Source organism: Antrostomus carolinensis, unplaced genomic scaffold (assembly GCF_000700745.2).
Source record: "Antrostomus carolinensis isolate BGI_N321 unplaced genomic scaffold, ASM70074v2 scaffold3992, whole genome shotgun sequence".
In the NCBI taxonomy this organism is placed as follows: Eukaryota; Metazoa; Chordata; class Aves; order Caprimulgiformes; family Caprimulgidae; genus Antrostomus; species Antrostomus carolinensis.
Window position 1 is genome coordinate 6,209 of NW_010299308.1, and position 18,243 is coordinate 24,451.

General features: G+C 38.3%; 1 protein-coding gene across 1 annotated transcript in view; it reads right to left on the reverse strand.

Annotated features, from left to right (window-relative positions):
* Nucleotides 1-1,736: 1,736 nt before the first annotated feature.
* Nucleotides 1,737-18,243, reverse strand: part of LOC104520932 (protein kinase C epsilon type-like) — a 60,073-nt gene continuing 43,566 nt past the window's right edge. Inside the window, exon 6 of the mRNA XM_029083684.1 lies at nucleotides 1,737-1,883. Within this exon, the coding sequence (XP_028939517.1) occupies nucleotides 1,737-1,883 (147 nt within the window). The remainder of the gene's footprint in view (nucleotides 1,884-18,243) is intronic.

Sequence of the window (18,243 nt, forward strand, 5' to 3'; positions counted from 1 at the left end):
CTCTTTCCGAGCTCTATCATGTCGTAATAGAGTTGAAGAGAACTATACAAGAGATTTAGTATAGCTTAATATATGTCTACATCTTTTTATAACAAAAACCTCATCTCTCTGACAGTAACTTGAACCAATACACATACAAGAGTATTGCACATGGACATTATTATAATTATTCTTTCATAGACTAACATTTTAATAGTATGCCTGAACATGCAGCAGTTGATACCTCTATATTCAATGATTTCCACAGGCCTTGCAGCAAACACTATATACAAAATCTCACCTGTACAAAAGGCAAAAAAGCTTCTTTAGTGCCACTTTGCCAATCACAAGTATATATATTTTTGTGCAGCTGGAAATCCATGTGCAACAATTAAAATGGATTCCAATGACCGCTCACTCAGTCCAGTAAAATATATAATAAAATGACCTCAGCGATACATGTACACAAAAAAAAAAAAAAACCCCAACAAAACCCAAAACAAAAACCAAACCTCAGGGTACTCCTGGAAATATAAGTACATAACACTGTTAGCGTATCTACAGGAGGTAACTTCACATTAGTAATATTGTCCACATGAGTTACCATTTCAATTAATACACAAAAAAATTCAATTTACAACTTTCAATAGTCAGTTTGTGAATGTTTGATCTTCAGTTTTTTAACACACTTCCACATAATGCATGTGTAGCCTTATTTTGTATCTTCTAAAAGCAGATTTATCTTTAGATTTTAAACATAAAAAACAACAAACACAGTAGTATTATGGTTTTGTAAAAGTGTGCAAAAGTAACACACTGCTGAGAAAATAAATATAAATAAGAAATTATCAACTTAGCTACAATGGAAAAGGCAAAATTATAATGTTTATAATTAATTTTTTATGTAAAATTAATTGTAAACATTTGCAAGCTTACCATCACGTTAATGGTTTATTTAAATGAATATTAAATTTGGTAACATGGATAGCATACCCAATTGCCTGAAAAACTGCAAAATGCCTATATATGTAATGTTAAATTACTATAGGCTTTTTATTCTTTAGCCCTTTAATAACTATCCATATAGTATCTATTTCCTACTTTAAATAAAATTTCAGTTATCTTTGTGACTCTTCTTATTCCTGAGAGTTTTCCATAAATTGTACTAGGGATTTAATCAAAAGTCTTAATTGATGTACTTTTTCTCAACAGCTTTATTTTAAGTTTGTACCTCACCACAATAAATTCATAACTGAGGATTACACCTCCACGAAGGCAGACTTCTTTGCTCACCAAGGGGCAACATATTACTTATTTGTTCCACATCTGAGCGCAGATCTCGCCATAACCACCAGTGCAGAAGAATTAGTTCTCACCTTCTTAGCTTAAATATGCATGATGATTACAGAATTTGAGCTGGTAAATTGCTTTTAATTGTGAGTCTTCATTTTCCATGGAAAAGATGCAATTTTGTCCTCTGGGGAGATCTTAGGAATAAAAGAAAAGTTGCAAATATATGGCAGTGTGTTACATCTACAATTGCTGATACAAAATTATTTTGCATTGCTTTGTGAGACAGAAATTAAGAGTGCTTTCAGGTCAGAAGATTAAAGGAAAAAAACAATAAATATATATTTTAACTGGGGATATGGGCTCAGGGTAAGAAAAGTAGTTCTTGATCTACTGAGTCTCAGTAATTTGATGATCTCTTCAGAATCACTTCTTGCAGCATCATTCATCTGTCAGCCTAACGTCGTCTACGGCAGTAGCTCTTCTCCAAAATAAGAGAACCCTTTAAATTCTTCTTGATTGATTTGTTTTATAATTGCCTCATCCACTAGCGTTAATACTGGTTCTTCTCGTGTAAAGTCTTGATCAAAGTTATTTACATCCCTTTTGGTTTTCTGAGAAGAAAAATACAAATAAGGTGAATGGTAAAACAGCACAGTAAAATATAAGGTGCTTTCCCTCCTTCTCCATCCCCCCCGAAAGGCTGAATTTTCTGAAATGATTGAAATAAAAGAGGAGCTACTTCACACAAGGAATAACAGATGTATGAGAGAAGCTATAGGAGCAAATATTATAAATGAGTTCAGGAGAGGCCACAGAAGCAGTACTATAAATGAGTTCCCAGAGACTCATGAGTCTCTCTGATAGGCGAAGGAATAGCAGTATGATGATAAAGCAGGAAGCTGAGATTAGGACTAGTTTAAAAAAGGCTTTGGCATAGTTGGTGGTACCGCTGTTTCCTCTTAGATTTGAACATAATGATACCTCATTTCGGAGGCACAGAGCGAACGTATTTAATTGATTTCCCCACAATACAGCCTACTGTTTCAACTCTAAGTTAACTGTTCATTTATATTTGGCTACACTCAGCTTTAAAATCAGATGTAGACCTTGCAACGGCTCTCGGACCAAAATCCTCGAGCTCCACATTGGCACCTTAGGTTTCCTAATGCAGCTGAATGTCATTCAGAGCACCATGGCAAAGTGTGAAATTCTGGCTCCAGAGAAGTCCACCTCAGAACTCTTCTTTATTTCGGTGGCATCAGGATTTCCCCACTGAAGTCAGAAGCACCTCGCTCCTTCAATTAAGTTGGGCCAACAAAGTGCAACTGTACATGTTCTGGTTGGGATAAGACGTATTAACTAGAGACACTCTTGGAGAGGCCAACTCGTTGTCCTCAGGGCACTTACGACAGTGACTATCTGTGTCCACTTACATGTAAAATAAGTTAAGGCTACAGGGGAAAACATTCCCCATTGTCATTCCCTTGAGACCTGCACCGTTCGTATTTTCCATGTTAGCAGCATCTCAGGCACGTACAAGTCTAGGGAACTGGAAAAAGCATTTTCCTTTACATTGTCTCTTTTCTCTTTGCTTCATGAAATCTAATAGTTACCCGAGTGATACTTAATGGAAGCGCACTTGACACACTGAAACCCAGCTTTGTGCCCATCCTGCACGTCTGAGATTAAGATGACACTAGAAATACAATAGGTATTTGACTTGCAAAGTAAAATGATAAAATAATAAAGTGATACATCTTAAAGTACATTAATGTATTCTAAATGGGATATACGTGCCTTCTTTCAATGTTGGTAAATTTTCCTGTAAAATATATATACATGTAAATGTATTTTCTTCATCAGCTCTACTGAGGTACTAAAACAAATAGTTTTCTTTCTCACAACTGTAAAATAGTCCTAGCAACCTTCACCTACATTGTTTGTAAGAACTTTACAGATATAGGGAAAAAAGGTTTATATAAATGCAAGAGACTGTCACTTGCAAACCAAGTACTTTTTAAGTGCAGGCAATAAAAAATCTGCATCCTCTATATACAGAACTCCATTAAAAGGAAAGGAATATGGACTTAACAAACACCCATATATATATTATTATATTGTTTACATTAGTAGTACTTCTTTTGTACATAAAGACTGGACATAAAGGGTATGTGACCCATATACTCTGAACTGCATAAAGTGTGAGGGACATGGCTTTGGGCTTTATGTTTTGGTGGGGTTTTTTTTTTGTTTGTTTCTTTGTTTTTTTCCCCCAGTCATTTGGGCAAATACTACGAAATAAGAATGAAATTCCATATGAATTTTTAAATGCATTGCACTGCAACTACATCTACATTCTTCTTGTTCCTCATGTCCTACCGTAGTATTTTCACACACTCATACAATGAATTTGCTACTGCAATAGTCACTAAAGCAGAAGGAGGTAAGTGAATATTCGTAGAAAGTAGAATTCAAATTCAGAACTGTAGTTATGTGCAAGAGAATCGTGACTACACTCACACTTTAACCACTAGCTATCCAGGGCAAATAAGCTTGGGACTAATTGAGAACAAATACAATATATATTATTTTCACATTTTCATACTGAATGTATTTGTGAAAAGTGTTATTTCTTTGCTGAAGCTAAAAGAATAAGATGACAAATTCCTCAAATTGTACTTCCAGTAGAACTTTGAATCCCAAACACTTCTGAAACAACAACCAAAGGTATTTGCTTAGATTTAAAAGCCTAGCATGTCTTAAAATATACCTCCAAGACCAAAGAAGGAAATAGAAGTTTTTACTTTCTCAGGTTTACAAACAATTCCATGTCTTTTTGGCAGCATAGATGTAAACCACCCTATTTATTGACAGGACAAGTGTGGAGGAATCTAAGATTGCAAGTATATACTAGCAAGCCTCTAACCAATCAATTAATGAAGTGAGACTAAATAAATCACAGAGAACAAAAGTGAGTGGATTAAGCCATACAAGACAAAAAGTAGAGTTAATAAAACAAGTGCTTCTTCTCAACAGAAAGAGTTATTTGAGAAACCCTCCTTAGCAACTTAGGCACTTTCTTCCTGAAGCTATAACTATTTTGCAAGGCCCCATCTGCTAAGACGAAACAGGTCTGGCCACATTTCTGCTACTCTTGCTATTTTAATGTACTTGCACTGTGAATACTCTATAGGCCAATAGCATGAACCAATAGATAGTTGCAGCATGAGGGCTCAGGATGAAGGTATGAAGGGCTGTGGCTGTCTCCTAGCAGAGAAGCTTAGAAAAGAAAGAAGATCTGCAAGGTGAGGAAAGTATATGAAGAAAACAGAGTTCAACCTTGAGCATTAAAAAAAATCATGAAGAAAAAAGGAAAAATCTTTAGATTGTCTGGCAAATGCATAGTTAAAAATGCAGTAATTAAATGGGTGGGGTTCTTTTTATTTAGCCTGCAGCTCCTGAGGCTTCAGGATACATTATTTTTAACTTTTTCCAACTTTTTTCCTTCTCAATTTCAGATGATTGAAGAAACTAGGGTTATTAGGAAAAAAAAGAACCCCCAAAACCACAGCTGTCCACCCAAACACACAGAAATTCGACTACATTTCAGATGCTACTTTTTTTCTCTCTAGACTACCCAAACACCTTTGTTCAGCATGTGTCAATACCAGATGAGAGCAGGGGCACAGCAGCTACTCAAGACCTTCCAACATAGGTGCCAAATTCTACGCTGCACTGAAACTGCTGTACTGCAGGCAGCAGGTGGGTAGTCCATCTCTATCTGACAAAGAGCAGCAGCAGCGCCATGGCATTTGCAATGACTAAAAATGACACAGCTCCAATTCTAAACCTCATCTGAAACAGGGCTTCTCCACCAGCACGGTACCTCTGACAGTCAGCCGGAACAGTGATTCACTACCTCTTGTGCAAGAAATGTGCCAGCTAGTTCATGTCTTATTTTTTCCAGCAGTGGGAATGTTTCATAGGTCTCCCACCTGAGTAATGACCCAGTGTGACCTGCTTAACCTGGGAAACATGGTGGACCTGCTTCATGTCGGTGACACGATCTGATTAGATGTAAAACTTATGTTACAGAAACAGAATCTCTCGAATTAATAAATATTAACAAGACCTACTACCCATCAAGGATGACAATTTTTAAGTCAAAGTAATGTTTTAGCCTATTCAAAGATTACTGCTTCTGTTTGAGGAGCTAAAGGTATCAGAAATTTTAAAAGACACTCACTTCATAAAATACCATTTAATTATTTTTCCTAGTTGGCCTGTAAAATTTTGGACAAATAATGTTTTATGAGTCAAAATGCTTTTTTTCTTAAATCTCTTCACATAATTACTAAAAGATTAAAAGGAACTTCATATGCTATTAATAAGCACACATTAAGCAGTGGTTTTCTGAACTGGGTTTATTTTCACTACCATTTCAATGAAAAATTAATTTCCTACCTGTAATCACAGACTCAAGCTTAAAAAAACCCTCCAAAACATGCTTAATATGCTTTCCAGTGTCAAGGATTACCAGCTTTGTCTGTTAATGATTACTAAATGGCACTATATGAATTGCAACAGTGAAAAAAGAAAACTGAGTTGATGTTCTTATCACTGAAAATACATTAAGAAAGTTAGAAATTGCCATTCCTTCCATTAATCAGATGAACTGAATGTGAATGACAGGAGCCTTTGGTATTGAAAGGCCACAGAAATCCTTGCAAGAAGGCACCTAACAGAGGGTGTTCCAAACCAGGGAACTCAGCAAAGTTTGGGCACCTGATCAGCTGTGACACCAAGCTGTGACAAGAGGCTGAAGTGGACTCTCTTCTGCCTAACAAGCACCAAATTAATTCTCCAGCTTGGAGGCATTAAGAGGCATCTGTCTCTACTCCATTATTTGTTTTCATTTAATTTGCAGAAAATCACCAAAACTTGAATTTCAAGTCCTTTGCAAGCTTAATGGATCCACTAAATTGGGCTGGAAATGTCTGGTGGGTTCAAAGCCTACTCAGAAGAGATGAAAGGAAGATGGAGGTGGTGGCTAGAAAACAAAACTGCCACAAAAGCAAAATTTTTCTATTTTAGTCTCATTTTCCTACAAATTCACAATATGCTGTTTAAATATAACTGTAGGAATCCTCTTTAAATCAATTAATAGATTGCTGTTTAGATTAGTAGAACGAGGAGCTAATCCAGAAGAGATAGCCAATACAAGTGAATCATGGAATCATAGAATGGTTCGGGTTGGAAGGGCCCTTAAAGATCATCTAGTTCCAACCCCCCTGCCATCAGCAGGGACACCTTCCACTAGACCAGGTTGCTCAAAGCCTCATCCAACCTGGCCTTGAACACTTCCAGGGAGGAGGCATCTGCAACTTCTCTGGGTAACATGCTCCAGTGTCTGACCACCCTCACAGTGAAAAATTTCTTCCTAATATCTAATCTAAACCCACCCTCTTGCAGTTTAAAGCCATTTCCCCTTGTTCTGTCATTAACTGCTCTTATGAAAAGTCCCTCCCCAGCTTTCTTCTAGGCCCCCTTCAGGTACTGGAAGGCCGCTGTAAGGGCTCCCGGAAGCCTTCTCTTCTCCAGGCTGAACAGCCCCAACTCTCTCAGCCTGTCCTCATAGGAGAGGTGCTCCAGCCCTCTGATCATCCTGGTGGTCCTCCTCTGGACTTGCTCCAACAGGTCCATGTCCTTCTTATGTTTGGCGCCCCAGAACTGGACACAGTACTCCAGGTGGGGTCTTGCAAGAGTGGAGTAGAGGGGCAGAATCACCTCCCTCAAGGTCAGAAATTATCATTATAACAATGAACCAATATGTTGGAACAAAAAATTATTGTGCTACGATATTTTTAATAGGTGGGCCTTTTGACACAAAATATATACAAATCTCATCCATGATTTTCACAGTCTGAGATACTGTCAGCACGGAAATGGAAATGCAGATTGGCCTTTCTGTAGCACTGAATGAAACATCTTTAACTTTACTCCACTGCAAGTTTCTGTCAATAGCAGTGGTTAATGTCTCTTCATATATTTTCAAGCCGACGGTGAAATCCTGAAGCTCGACATTCATTTGGAAAGCTTCACCAGAGAAGCCTCCCAGTGCAGCACCCAGCTGTATCAGCAGCACATCAAACATGTGACAGGCACATTAAGTCTGGGCAGGAAGCTGCTGCAGCTTTTGGGGTGCAGCTACAGGGGCATGGGACAGTAGTGCCGCAGAAATGGGACATGCCACAAGAGTCGCACCTTCTCATATATGTTACAGGGTACAATTTAATTTTATCCAGAATTTTGCTTCAGTAAGAAATAAATGATTCCCAAGTTATCATGAAGAAACTCTTAGATTAGGATGATCAGAGTTTGAATACTTTATATCATCACTGATAAGATTTTCAGATTATTTTGTTCAAGAGAAATGGAAACTTAAGACATCAAACAAACAGGTTTGAAGCACAAGGCTATGTGGCTAACCTCACATATTACTGTCCTCTCATTCACCTCTCTATTATGATAACAAAAACCGCAAAAAAGACAGAGATCATTTTGTACCAATGACTGGATCTCTTTCCATAACGGTGTAGCACTTTCTATAAAGTTGAGACCAACTGTTATGAGCGCTCACTTTCACACATAACTCATTCTATATATACAGAAATTCAGTGTGAATACTGTGAATGACGTGCTGAGAAGCAGAAGACTTCAGGCCTGTCTTTCTGTTTATCCTGGCGAGGCCTTCTCACAGTATTTACATGCCCTAAGAATCTGTATCAGTATTAGAAGCATTTCCTAGAATCTCTTATTTTAGAAGATCTGATATACATGTTATCAGAATAACTTTAAAAGTTATTAAATTTTTCAGCATGTTAATTGCTCTATTCACACATGGAAGAGTTACAACAGATCAGACATGAGCTGCAGTACATTGAACCGAAGGTTATGATGATAAAACGGGTTTTGAATTCAAGTAGTTTTTACAAGTATACCAACATTCACTACTTCCAAGCGGAGTGGGAGATTTTGTGCTCCTACATTATGCTTTCAATAGATGTAAAGGACACCAAATTAAGAGAAAGAAGTGGGGAAAAAACCACTCAATAAATATTTTAATGGATAGCAAGACAGTATTTTAAAAGTATGCCAACCTATGCAGTTCACAATATAAACTGTTATGGAAGTACATGGATATTTAATAAACACCAAGCTAATTCACAGAACTATGAATTTTAAAAGGGATCATTTGTGATACAGTTAAGTAAAACCACCTTCCTACTGGAACAGTAGGTATCTTTCCTAGGAATGTTAAATGGTCAAGTAGGAAGGACAAATAACCTAAACAATTAGGGGGTACAAACATTTAATGACCACACGGCCAGGATGCCAGCCTCAGTTTCACTTTTGCACACTATTTCCCTATTCTACTCCCCAAAACCACCACAACAAAACAAACAGCAAGGCAAACAAAATCAAAGCTCTGCAGGTTCACTGACAACCACCCCATGTTCACAGTCTGGGCAATGAACCTCACCCAGAAGAAGGCACTGTAAAGCCATTGTCCCCTATGGCCATAGTTGGGTGTGGTTTTAGCATGAAAGAGTACACAGCACTAAAGCTATATATAGCAAACCTGCTTTGTTCATAGCCTGATTGCTAAAGCACAACAGTTTTCTCCATGTAAAACATCAATGGAGATAGATTTCACAGGAGCTGAAGGAGAGGTCAGCACTACAGTTTCCCACCTGTAGTTAGTCCTTTAGCCTCAAGATCCAGCTTGTCCACCTTATCAGGGCTTGCTTCCATTAGTACTTAATCCTGACATAACCGCTGCACATAAGTTATGCTGTGGTAGAACAAATGCTTTTTTTACAGTGAAAAAAAATTGCAGGGCAAGAGCGCTAACTTCTGAATTTCTACACTATATTTTTCCCTTATGGTAGGTTTCTTTGAGGGTTTAACTATGTTGGAAACAATTTTATATTTCTTCTTGTGGTGGAAATGCGAGAAGATAAAGTATTGGAACAAACATATGAAAATACCCTTTGCCTGCACAATGCAATTCCTATTGCAAATTTTATGGTCCACTCCGCAGCACAGATTTTATATGTGTGCCTCTCTAATTCAAATTATGTTGGCAAGCCTCCACTGATATCCTCAGCTGCTCTAAGGTCATGATCACCAATGTCACCTCCCCTCTAACATCCTGGCACACATCCAAGAGTAGTCCATTTTCGTCTGTGTTCTCCTGAAATTGCATTTTAATCATTGTTGTTACAGCACAGTTATAGTAGTCAGGGCTGGCAGAACTGTGACAAGCTAAACCACCTGCTGGTGAGTCCTCAGATACACGGGTAGGAGCCTTTTTGTCTTCCTGATAACTAGCACTTTAGCACAAAGGACTGGCTATACCCAGAAAAGGAAGCTGATTTGCAAAGAAGAGAAAAAGTGATGCAGGAGAGTTGGTAAGTCTAGTGCACACTTCCCTAGAATTCCAGTGGCTTCCAGGAGACATTCCATAAATCACTGAAAAAATACCCAAATACAGATAGTCTAGCAGTGCACTAAGATATTTAACCAGATTTATTCTGTAAAAGATCAATAGATTTACTCTGTTTTCCATTCTTTAAGCAATCACAAAGAAAAGGAATGAATTAATGAAAATGTGATGCTAGTAAATAGGTGAATGATGTAATGAGATATTTCAAGACTCATATCTCTGCCATGTATCCTGATAAATACTGACTGACTGACTTCCCAATGTTTTATTCTGCCTACAGTCACCTATCCCAGTTAACTACAGAAAAGTAAGACATTATGAAAACCTCGCTGAATATGTTATGAAATTATAAATATATATAGCAGTATCCTCTGACTCTGAGCCCCTCCTTTACTGAGGAGGAATGGACATGTACACTGTGACGCTGGACGCAAAGAAACACTACAGCATGAAAGGTAACAGCAGGCATGTACAGTGGCATCATTCCAAGAGTCAGCTACACACTGGAATGGTTGGCACTACAGGCCATAGAGCAGGAACATTACAGACTTTTTGGCAAGACTGTCTTCTTCAAAACATTTTGGGAAATTCATGCTCTTTGATGATGATCTCTAGCTCATTAAGAATAAAGCTTTTCATTTAACATGGATGATGTGTATGATAGGCTTTCATACAGATAAATGGTATAGAAGGCCTTATCTTATACAAATGGAGAATGCTAAACAATGATGGTTTAATTTTAAGACTACTGAATTGTTAGAGATCATGTTTTGAAGTCCAATTATTATTTTTAAGCCTTTGCAAAGACAGATTAAAATGAAGATATATGTGACCTTTTAGAAAGCATCTGAAGGTGCGGTCTTTTTAAAAAAAAAAAAAATGCACATACTTATATGAATTATAGACTGGGAAAAAAAAAAAGCATTGCACAATTAGGCATGAATGCCTACTACTTCTGCATCTCAACAGATCTCCTTTCTACCTTTCCTCCATACACTGGAACTGCTTTTTTGGAAGATGGTTTTATTAAGAGTACAGTAAGACAGCAGAGTTTGTAGTGACACAGGTTTCATTCTTGGTTCTGCTACTGATGTGCTTTGAGTTTGAGTAATTTTCTCCTCACTATGCATACAATTTTCTTCCCATTTTTGATCTCCTATATATGGATTGTGATCTTTCTGTCTATCATTAGCTATGACATCTTGATTATCTCTCACTTATATGTCTTTTTGCAGAGCAGGAACCTCCTCTTGCTGGGAACTCAAGCTGTTATTGTGGACCTGAGGGCACAAATTCAATTTCTCTTTCTTCTTGTTCTTGTCAAATATAAACAGAATCCTTCAGAGAGTCATGGACAGTCATGAGCTTCAACTTCTTCTTTTCCATACTCCATAATTAAGCAAAGGGAATAATTCTTCTGCAGGTCCTCTGCAAAATGAATATGGCATGCAAATCAAGGAACAAGACCTGCACTTAAGGTTTTTGATAAATATCTAGACTGAGTGTTCCCCTCATCTTGCATAATGTAAGTACACGACTCCTGGAGCATGCTGTCAAGAAGACCAGTACAAAGTCTGTACCTCCGCAGGAAAAAAATCCCTTGTAACAACACAGCAGCATAACGAGGAAAGCAGCAGTTAATGAAGTGCTAGGATTCCTTACCATTTCAAGATGCCCATATATCAGCTGCTTCATCTGCATATTAGTGCAAATGCCAAACAAATTAAGTTTCGCACTAGTATGCAGAGTTGTGCACACATACATTGACAAATCTTTGCTGCCCATTTTGGATGAATGTCCTAGTAAGTCACTGTTATTAACCTTATGCTTGAGTTATCATGGTATACTTCTAATATAAAAGGTTCTGCAGGAGAAATAAACCTGAAGCCAAAGCTGCTCTTATACTCTATGTTCATCGGACTCCAGCTGTGAATGGGATTAGTCACAGACTACCAGCCTTAGACGAGCCTTTGCTTTTTTCTGATAAATTTCTCTCCACAGTCTGATAAACAGCCAGATTTCGCTGCTTCTTATATCATATGGTGTTTTGCCACTAGCTTTTAATGACATCAGCAACAGGCCCAACCTAGGAAAATTATTTATTATCTACATTAATGTAAAAATAAAATATTTCTGTTTGAATGCTTAAGAATATACTGTAAGTAACCACGATAATATGATTTCACTTAATCATTTAGATTACTTTCTGAAAACAGCACTGGAGATTAAAGCAGCCAAAAAGTGAAACAGAATTTGTTTTATTCAGAGGAAGCCCAAAAGAAAAGCAGGAACACCCTGGCTGCTTATCACTTCATTCCAATGGGAACTACTTAAAAATGTACATTTAACAGATGATTAAATTAACTTAATTATTCAGTATGAAAAAATTTTAGTACTATAAGACCAGGAGTCAGCCAAACCAAACAAATAGTCCTGGATCTCCAGTACAGAATCAAAAGAAGCATAATAAAAGTTGTTTAACTTATAAATATTTGGGAACTTGCAGTGCTGGGAAGTAGCTTTCAAACTTTTGTAATTCTAGTGTTGTGGTAATCACAGCTAAAAACAGCTGCTGCAGGCACTGATGCAGAAGAGAATAAGAAACAAAAAATAAGACTCACTGAATGAGGAAATTCTGGGAAAATAGAATCTTGTTCATCCAAACAAACAACACTGAAATCCCTTAAAAATACCAGCTCATTTGCTCTTGATTTCTCAAAGTTGTGACACAGGCTCCTCAAAAGCTATATACTTACATTCTGAGCAAATTTAGTGGTTGTACAAAGTTCCAAGATATTTAAACTGCTCTGGAAACCAAGGTCCTTTACTTTGTTCAGGGAAGAGGCAGAAATGTCGCAGACTTCTCTGCCCTGCCCAGCAACATGCTAGACTGATCAGTACGAACGACATTGCAGGCAGTTATGATCCTGTTCACAACTGCCTACTGAAAATTAAACTGAGATCACGAACTTCATCACCTGCCAACAGCCAATGCTTCTCCATCAGCAGAAACCTGTCTGACACTTGAACCAGTAGCAGAGAAGTATAATTTTAGGAACCAGTTGACATTAAATATCCTAATTCATTATATTTTGTGGCAGGGACAGCATGCAAGAGAAGAGTGTTGGATATCAACCATTATGGCTGTTTGTTATAAAAAGGCTAAGTCCCGAAAGTCATCAATTTTTCTTTAGTTTTTATAAAGGATATATGTTAACTGTTCTGACAAATACACATTCTTCCCTGTTTCTAAGCCTTTTTTTGTACACCAGTATTAATCACCATGGTGTCACTCTCAGAAGAAAGCCCACTGTTTTCCTATGCCTGAAATGCCTGCAGCAAGTGGGGATTACATAATGTGCAATGCTTAACAATGGTACATGAGGGTCTGAGGTCTCAACATCATTCCCCAGTGTTTTGTCTAAGCAGTAACACTTCATGCAAAAGCATGCAGTATAGCCCCTTGCGTGCCCATCTGCTAAATGCTTATTGCCATGCACTGATGACTGAATGGAAATATATTATGAAACTCAAGGGACACCTCAAGGTTATTAGGCCTAAAAATGGACCTACCTTGACATTTTCCCCATATTGAAGGCCTTACCTTAAAGAGGGACATTCACACTGAAGCAAACTTGAAAAGAGAGAACATTTATACAAAAAGAAATTTACTTGGCCTGTAATTTCCTAAGTTCCTTTTGGTGTTACTGAATGATACTGCATTTTACAGGGCTTCTTCCCCACAGTGTAAAGGCAAATTCATAATTCTGCACGTATGATGATACAATCCACTGTCACAAAAAAACAGAGGTGTGCCAAAAAACCCCACCAAAACAGTATCAAGACTTCCCAACACTAGGTTATAAATCCCTCATTAAAAAGTAAAAAAAAATCTTTGCCTGTTAGCAGTCATGTATGAAAACAAATCTGAGACTACAGAACTTACATTTCAGGCTAATGTATTTGAAAGTTTTCTCCAGAAACGCGGTCCCTCTTTAAGGATTCCAGCCATATTTCACAGTAAGCAGACGGTTGCTGCAGCAATTTAAACACACACCTCTCTAATTGAACACATTTTTAGGAGCCCTTCAGTGAGGCACCTACCCACTAGGCAGGTGCGGCTTCTGCCTGTTTGCCTGAGCAAACAGGCCAGCTGCACACTCTGGAGGTACTGATTTGTATTTGCTATTTATTACCCAGTTTCCAAACACGGTGGGTATCCGGCTTGTCATAAGTCATTGACAAAGGGCTGCCAAAATTTCACCAGTTTTTCACTCATTTAGGGGAGGGGGAAAATTCCCAGTGCTCACTGACTCCAGCTGTAACCCACAATCATTGGCTAGGACTAGAATTTCATATTTGGAAATGATTTTATTTCAAACTTTTGCTGCAGCGCAAAACTGAAAGAGGACACATTGCTGGCATCCTTAAGTCAAGACTTAACAAGGGAGTTTAAGTTCACAGTGGCCCAGATAGTGATAACTAAGGGGGGAGGGACTTTGATAATGGTTTATGATTACCTTAGAATTACTGGAGCTGAGAGAGAGGTGCAAATCACCATAGGCAATTTGAGACTGAGGATCATGATGAAATCTGCTAACACTGAGGTCTGGTATAGCATAGAACACTCTTCCAAGGGAAGTGTTAAGCGTTCAGCCAATTTAAAAGCCAGGCTGATATTGAGCATTTGGTTTTTAACACTTCTCAGTCATTACTTCTTTGCTGTCACAGAAGTTTGTATTAAAACCCCTGAGTTTACCACAAAGTGGAAACCGAGGCATGAAAAGGTTAGATGATGAATCCTGGATCACACCATGAGCTTCTAGAAAATCTGGTAAAAGAACTTTTATATCTTGCAATTCTTGGCTCTCTGGTTTTAGCTGCTAGACCAATTCTCTATCCCTGAGAAGTCAGAAATGAAGAAGGAACATACAAATATTCAGAAAACATTCTCAGTGATATAACAGTAGGAATGGAAGAGGCTGCAAAACGAAGAGAGTCACATTAGATGAACTAAATGGGTCAGCAGCAGCTGCTGTTGCTCCATACTGCAAGATATAATTCTGTAATAGACTATTGTGTTCATTCTGTTTCTAATAGCTTTTAAACTGGAAAACCAAGAAATTATGAATGCATAGAGAAAATTAAAATAATGTATTGTTCTGTGAAAGCTGCACATTCACAGTAAATCATTGTAATGCCATTATTTTTTTAATTACATCTCCATAAAGCCACAATATGAATGGATTGCCACAGGCACTGATAAAGCCATTAGTGATGAAACTTTGGCTTAATTGCTACAAAGAAATACATATGACAAACATCTGTTTTACCCGGCTTTGTATTACCCTCTGGCTCAGACTTCTTCAGCTTTTTCATGTTGAGGACATCTTAGTCAAAGTCTCAGATTTTCCCAACCCTGACATTTACAACAGGGTGGATGAAAACGACAAGCCTGTCTGTTTGCATGCACACATTTGAAGAGTTGACAGTGAAAACCCAGCCTGAAAGGACAGGAGTGTGCCTGTGGTGAGACTGTCCTTGCTGCACAGCTTCCTGCCTAACAGCTTCCTCTGGTCCTACAGCTCCCTGCAGCACACTGAGCCACTGCAACCAATGGCGTAAAAAACATGAGAGTGATTTCATTGTGCTGGTCTAATTCTATAAAAAACAAGAAGAAACTCCTCAGAGGGCTGGAACACCTCTCCTATGAGGAAAGGCTGAGAGGGTTGGAGTTGTTCAGCCTGGAGAAGAGAAGGCTGTGGCGAGATCTTATTGAGGCCTTTCAGTACTTAAAGGGGGCCTATAAGGAAGACAGGGACCAACTTCTCAGCAGGGCCTGTTGCAATAGGACAAGGGGCAATGGTTTTAAACTAAATTAGGGTAGATTTAGAGTAGATGTAAGGAAGAAATTTTTTAAAATGAGGGTGTTGAAACACTGGAACAGGTTGCCCAGAGAGGTGGTAGGAGCCCCATCCCTGGAAACATTCAAGGTCAGGTTGGACGAGGCTCTGAGCAACCTGATCTAGTTGAAGATGTCCCTGCTCATTGCAGGGGGGTTGGACTAGATGACCTTGAGAGGTCCCTTCCAACCCAAACCATTCTATGATTCTATGACTTTGATGCTCCTATGAGGCTACCACTGACTTCAGCCAAATAAGCATCAAATTTTGTGATGTTTCTCCATCCCTTGCAAGTAGGATTGGGATATCAGGTACCTTTATGCCACTTGTGCACACCTCTCTGAATTTCACTGGCTGATGACGGTGGCATGTCAGCAGGCCTCAAATTCAGTCTGGAAAGTCTGTAGCTGGCCAGCTGTGCTCTCAGAAATGGCACAAAGAATTTCTCAGTCATTCTCAGTCAAAGAATTTCTGGCAGGGGATCTAATAAGATATGGAGAAGACTGAGGAAAAGGTAAAATACAACAAAATATACCTTTGCTTTACTGTTTGAAATAAAAGCTTTGCCAGTAAATAACAACTTCAGGCAATATAAATTTCATCAAAACACGTTCAAGGTGAAGTGGCAACCTGTTTCAATCACTGTTTTTAACGCATATGTTATGGGATAGACAGAATCATCTCATCATGTCACTAGGCAAGATCTACGACGCTTACCACCATATCAATGACTTTGGTAAGAAATTAACCCACTCCACCCTGGTTTTCGTTTGTATTGTATGGCAAATGCACTTTGAAAATGGAAATAACCAATTCAACCAAGCCAGGAGCATAATCATGGAAACAAAGAAAGATGGAGAGCAGAGAATCATTGAACACTGTATCAAGGCCTTTGCGGTTCTTGCACAATAAATTGCATTGCAAACCATAGTCTGGTGTTATGGTTACTGATAAGGGAAATTTCATTCTCCAAATGGAATAAAATTCCAGGAAGAATACATGAGACAAAATATCTCAACATTGGAATAAAGTGCCTCAAAGGGATTTCTGGCTCACAACAGTTGCTCTGGAGAAAACATATCTGTCCGGAAGATATCTGTCTGCACTAAAACTGTACTTATTTCTTGCATATGCAATTACATACTCATGTCTGCATTAAAAGCAGCAGGGAAGAATAATATTATTCAGAAAATTTCAAGACAGTCTGTGAAACTCTAAGAACTATGTTTTAAGAGCAGAGGAAATAATCTTCGAGAGACACTGTCAAGGTCATTGGATCTTGGATGTAACAAATATCCTCTTCACAGCTGTTCAAAAGTTTGCTTGATTTTTAATGTAGATGCCCCAGAGCTATTACTTTTTCTATAGTAGCTTAACATTTATAATAACTCTACATGGGAGAAACTCTCAGTATAGTAAACCACAGTGTGTGTGTGTGTGTGTGTGTATAAATACATAAATTTTGCCACTGAAAAGCCTCATAATTCTGGATTTATGAAAGGAAGGGCTGGTAGATAATACACATCATAGGACTTGGCCTCAGTGCATTTCACCCCTTCATATTCCCAATTCCAAGTCATTAAGCTGGAGGACCAGCCAAAGATCCTTCACAGCAGCTTTCAGGACCACCAAATCTGTTTCCATTGTGTCTGCCTAGCACAGCTTGGTGTGGCAGTCCTGTCACTGCTTAGCAATCTAAAGGTCAGGCATTTGTGTGAGTGCTCTGTCCAGGGCACTCTTGCAAGCTTTCAGAAAACACAGTCAGTTTTTCAAGGACTTTTTGGACTTTGGTAATTTTCATTCCAAGGCTGAAAACAGGAAAGAAATTTCAGCTTCCAAAACTTCATTAGAATAATCAAATAATGTGCAAACTAGAAAGACATTAATGGTATATTTCTGGTATAATAAGGAGTATGCTTGCATACATTCACAGCATGAATGAGATTTAAAGAAAAAAACCCCTCACAAGTCTGGCTAACATGCAGCGTTTCTTCCAAGTCCAGTTGAAAAATTCAGACTGCAGGCTGGCAGAGCTGAAGAGACGTACCCGAACTATGGAGAAGCACAGGCCTTACAGTACCGTGTAATATAGCTCCTCAGAAAATCTATTATGGCAGAGAAAGGATAAAAGGTAACAGAAAAGGAACGTGGCTGTACTAACCAAGGAATTTGAGGTTTTGGATCTGCAGAGTAGTGAGACAGAACTGAAGCAAGGTTTATTTCCATGTTAGCACCTCAATGACCTCCCTTGGCAGATTATTCCATTGTCTGATGGGACCTCAGTGTTTGACTGTTTTCCCTAAAGACTTCCTCGTTTAGTGTCAGCATTTGATATTGTCCAGAGCTCATTTGAATAGATCCTATGTTTTGGGTGGTTTTTGAAAGTGTGTATGAGATAGTAACAATAAAATTTCCCCCCTTAGTCATCTTAATGGTTGGTCAGAAAATAGATGAATACCCGTGTAAATATATGCATTCTTGCATGAGTCAAATTTTGTATGTGCATGCAAAACTCAATTTGAATGCACAAATGACTATATATGTATTGTATGCTTCTTT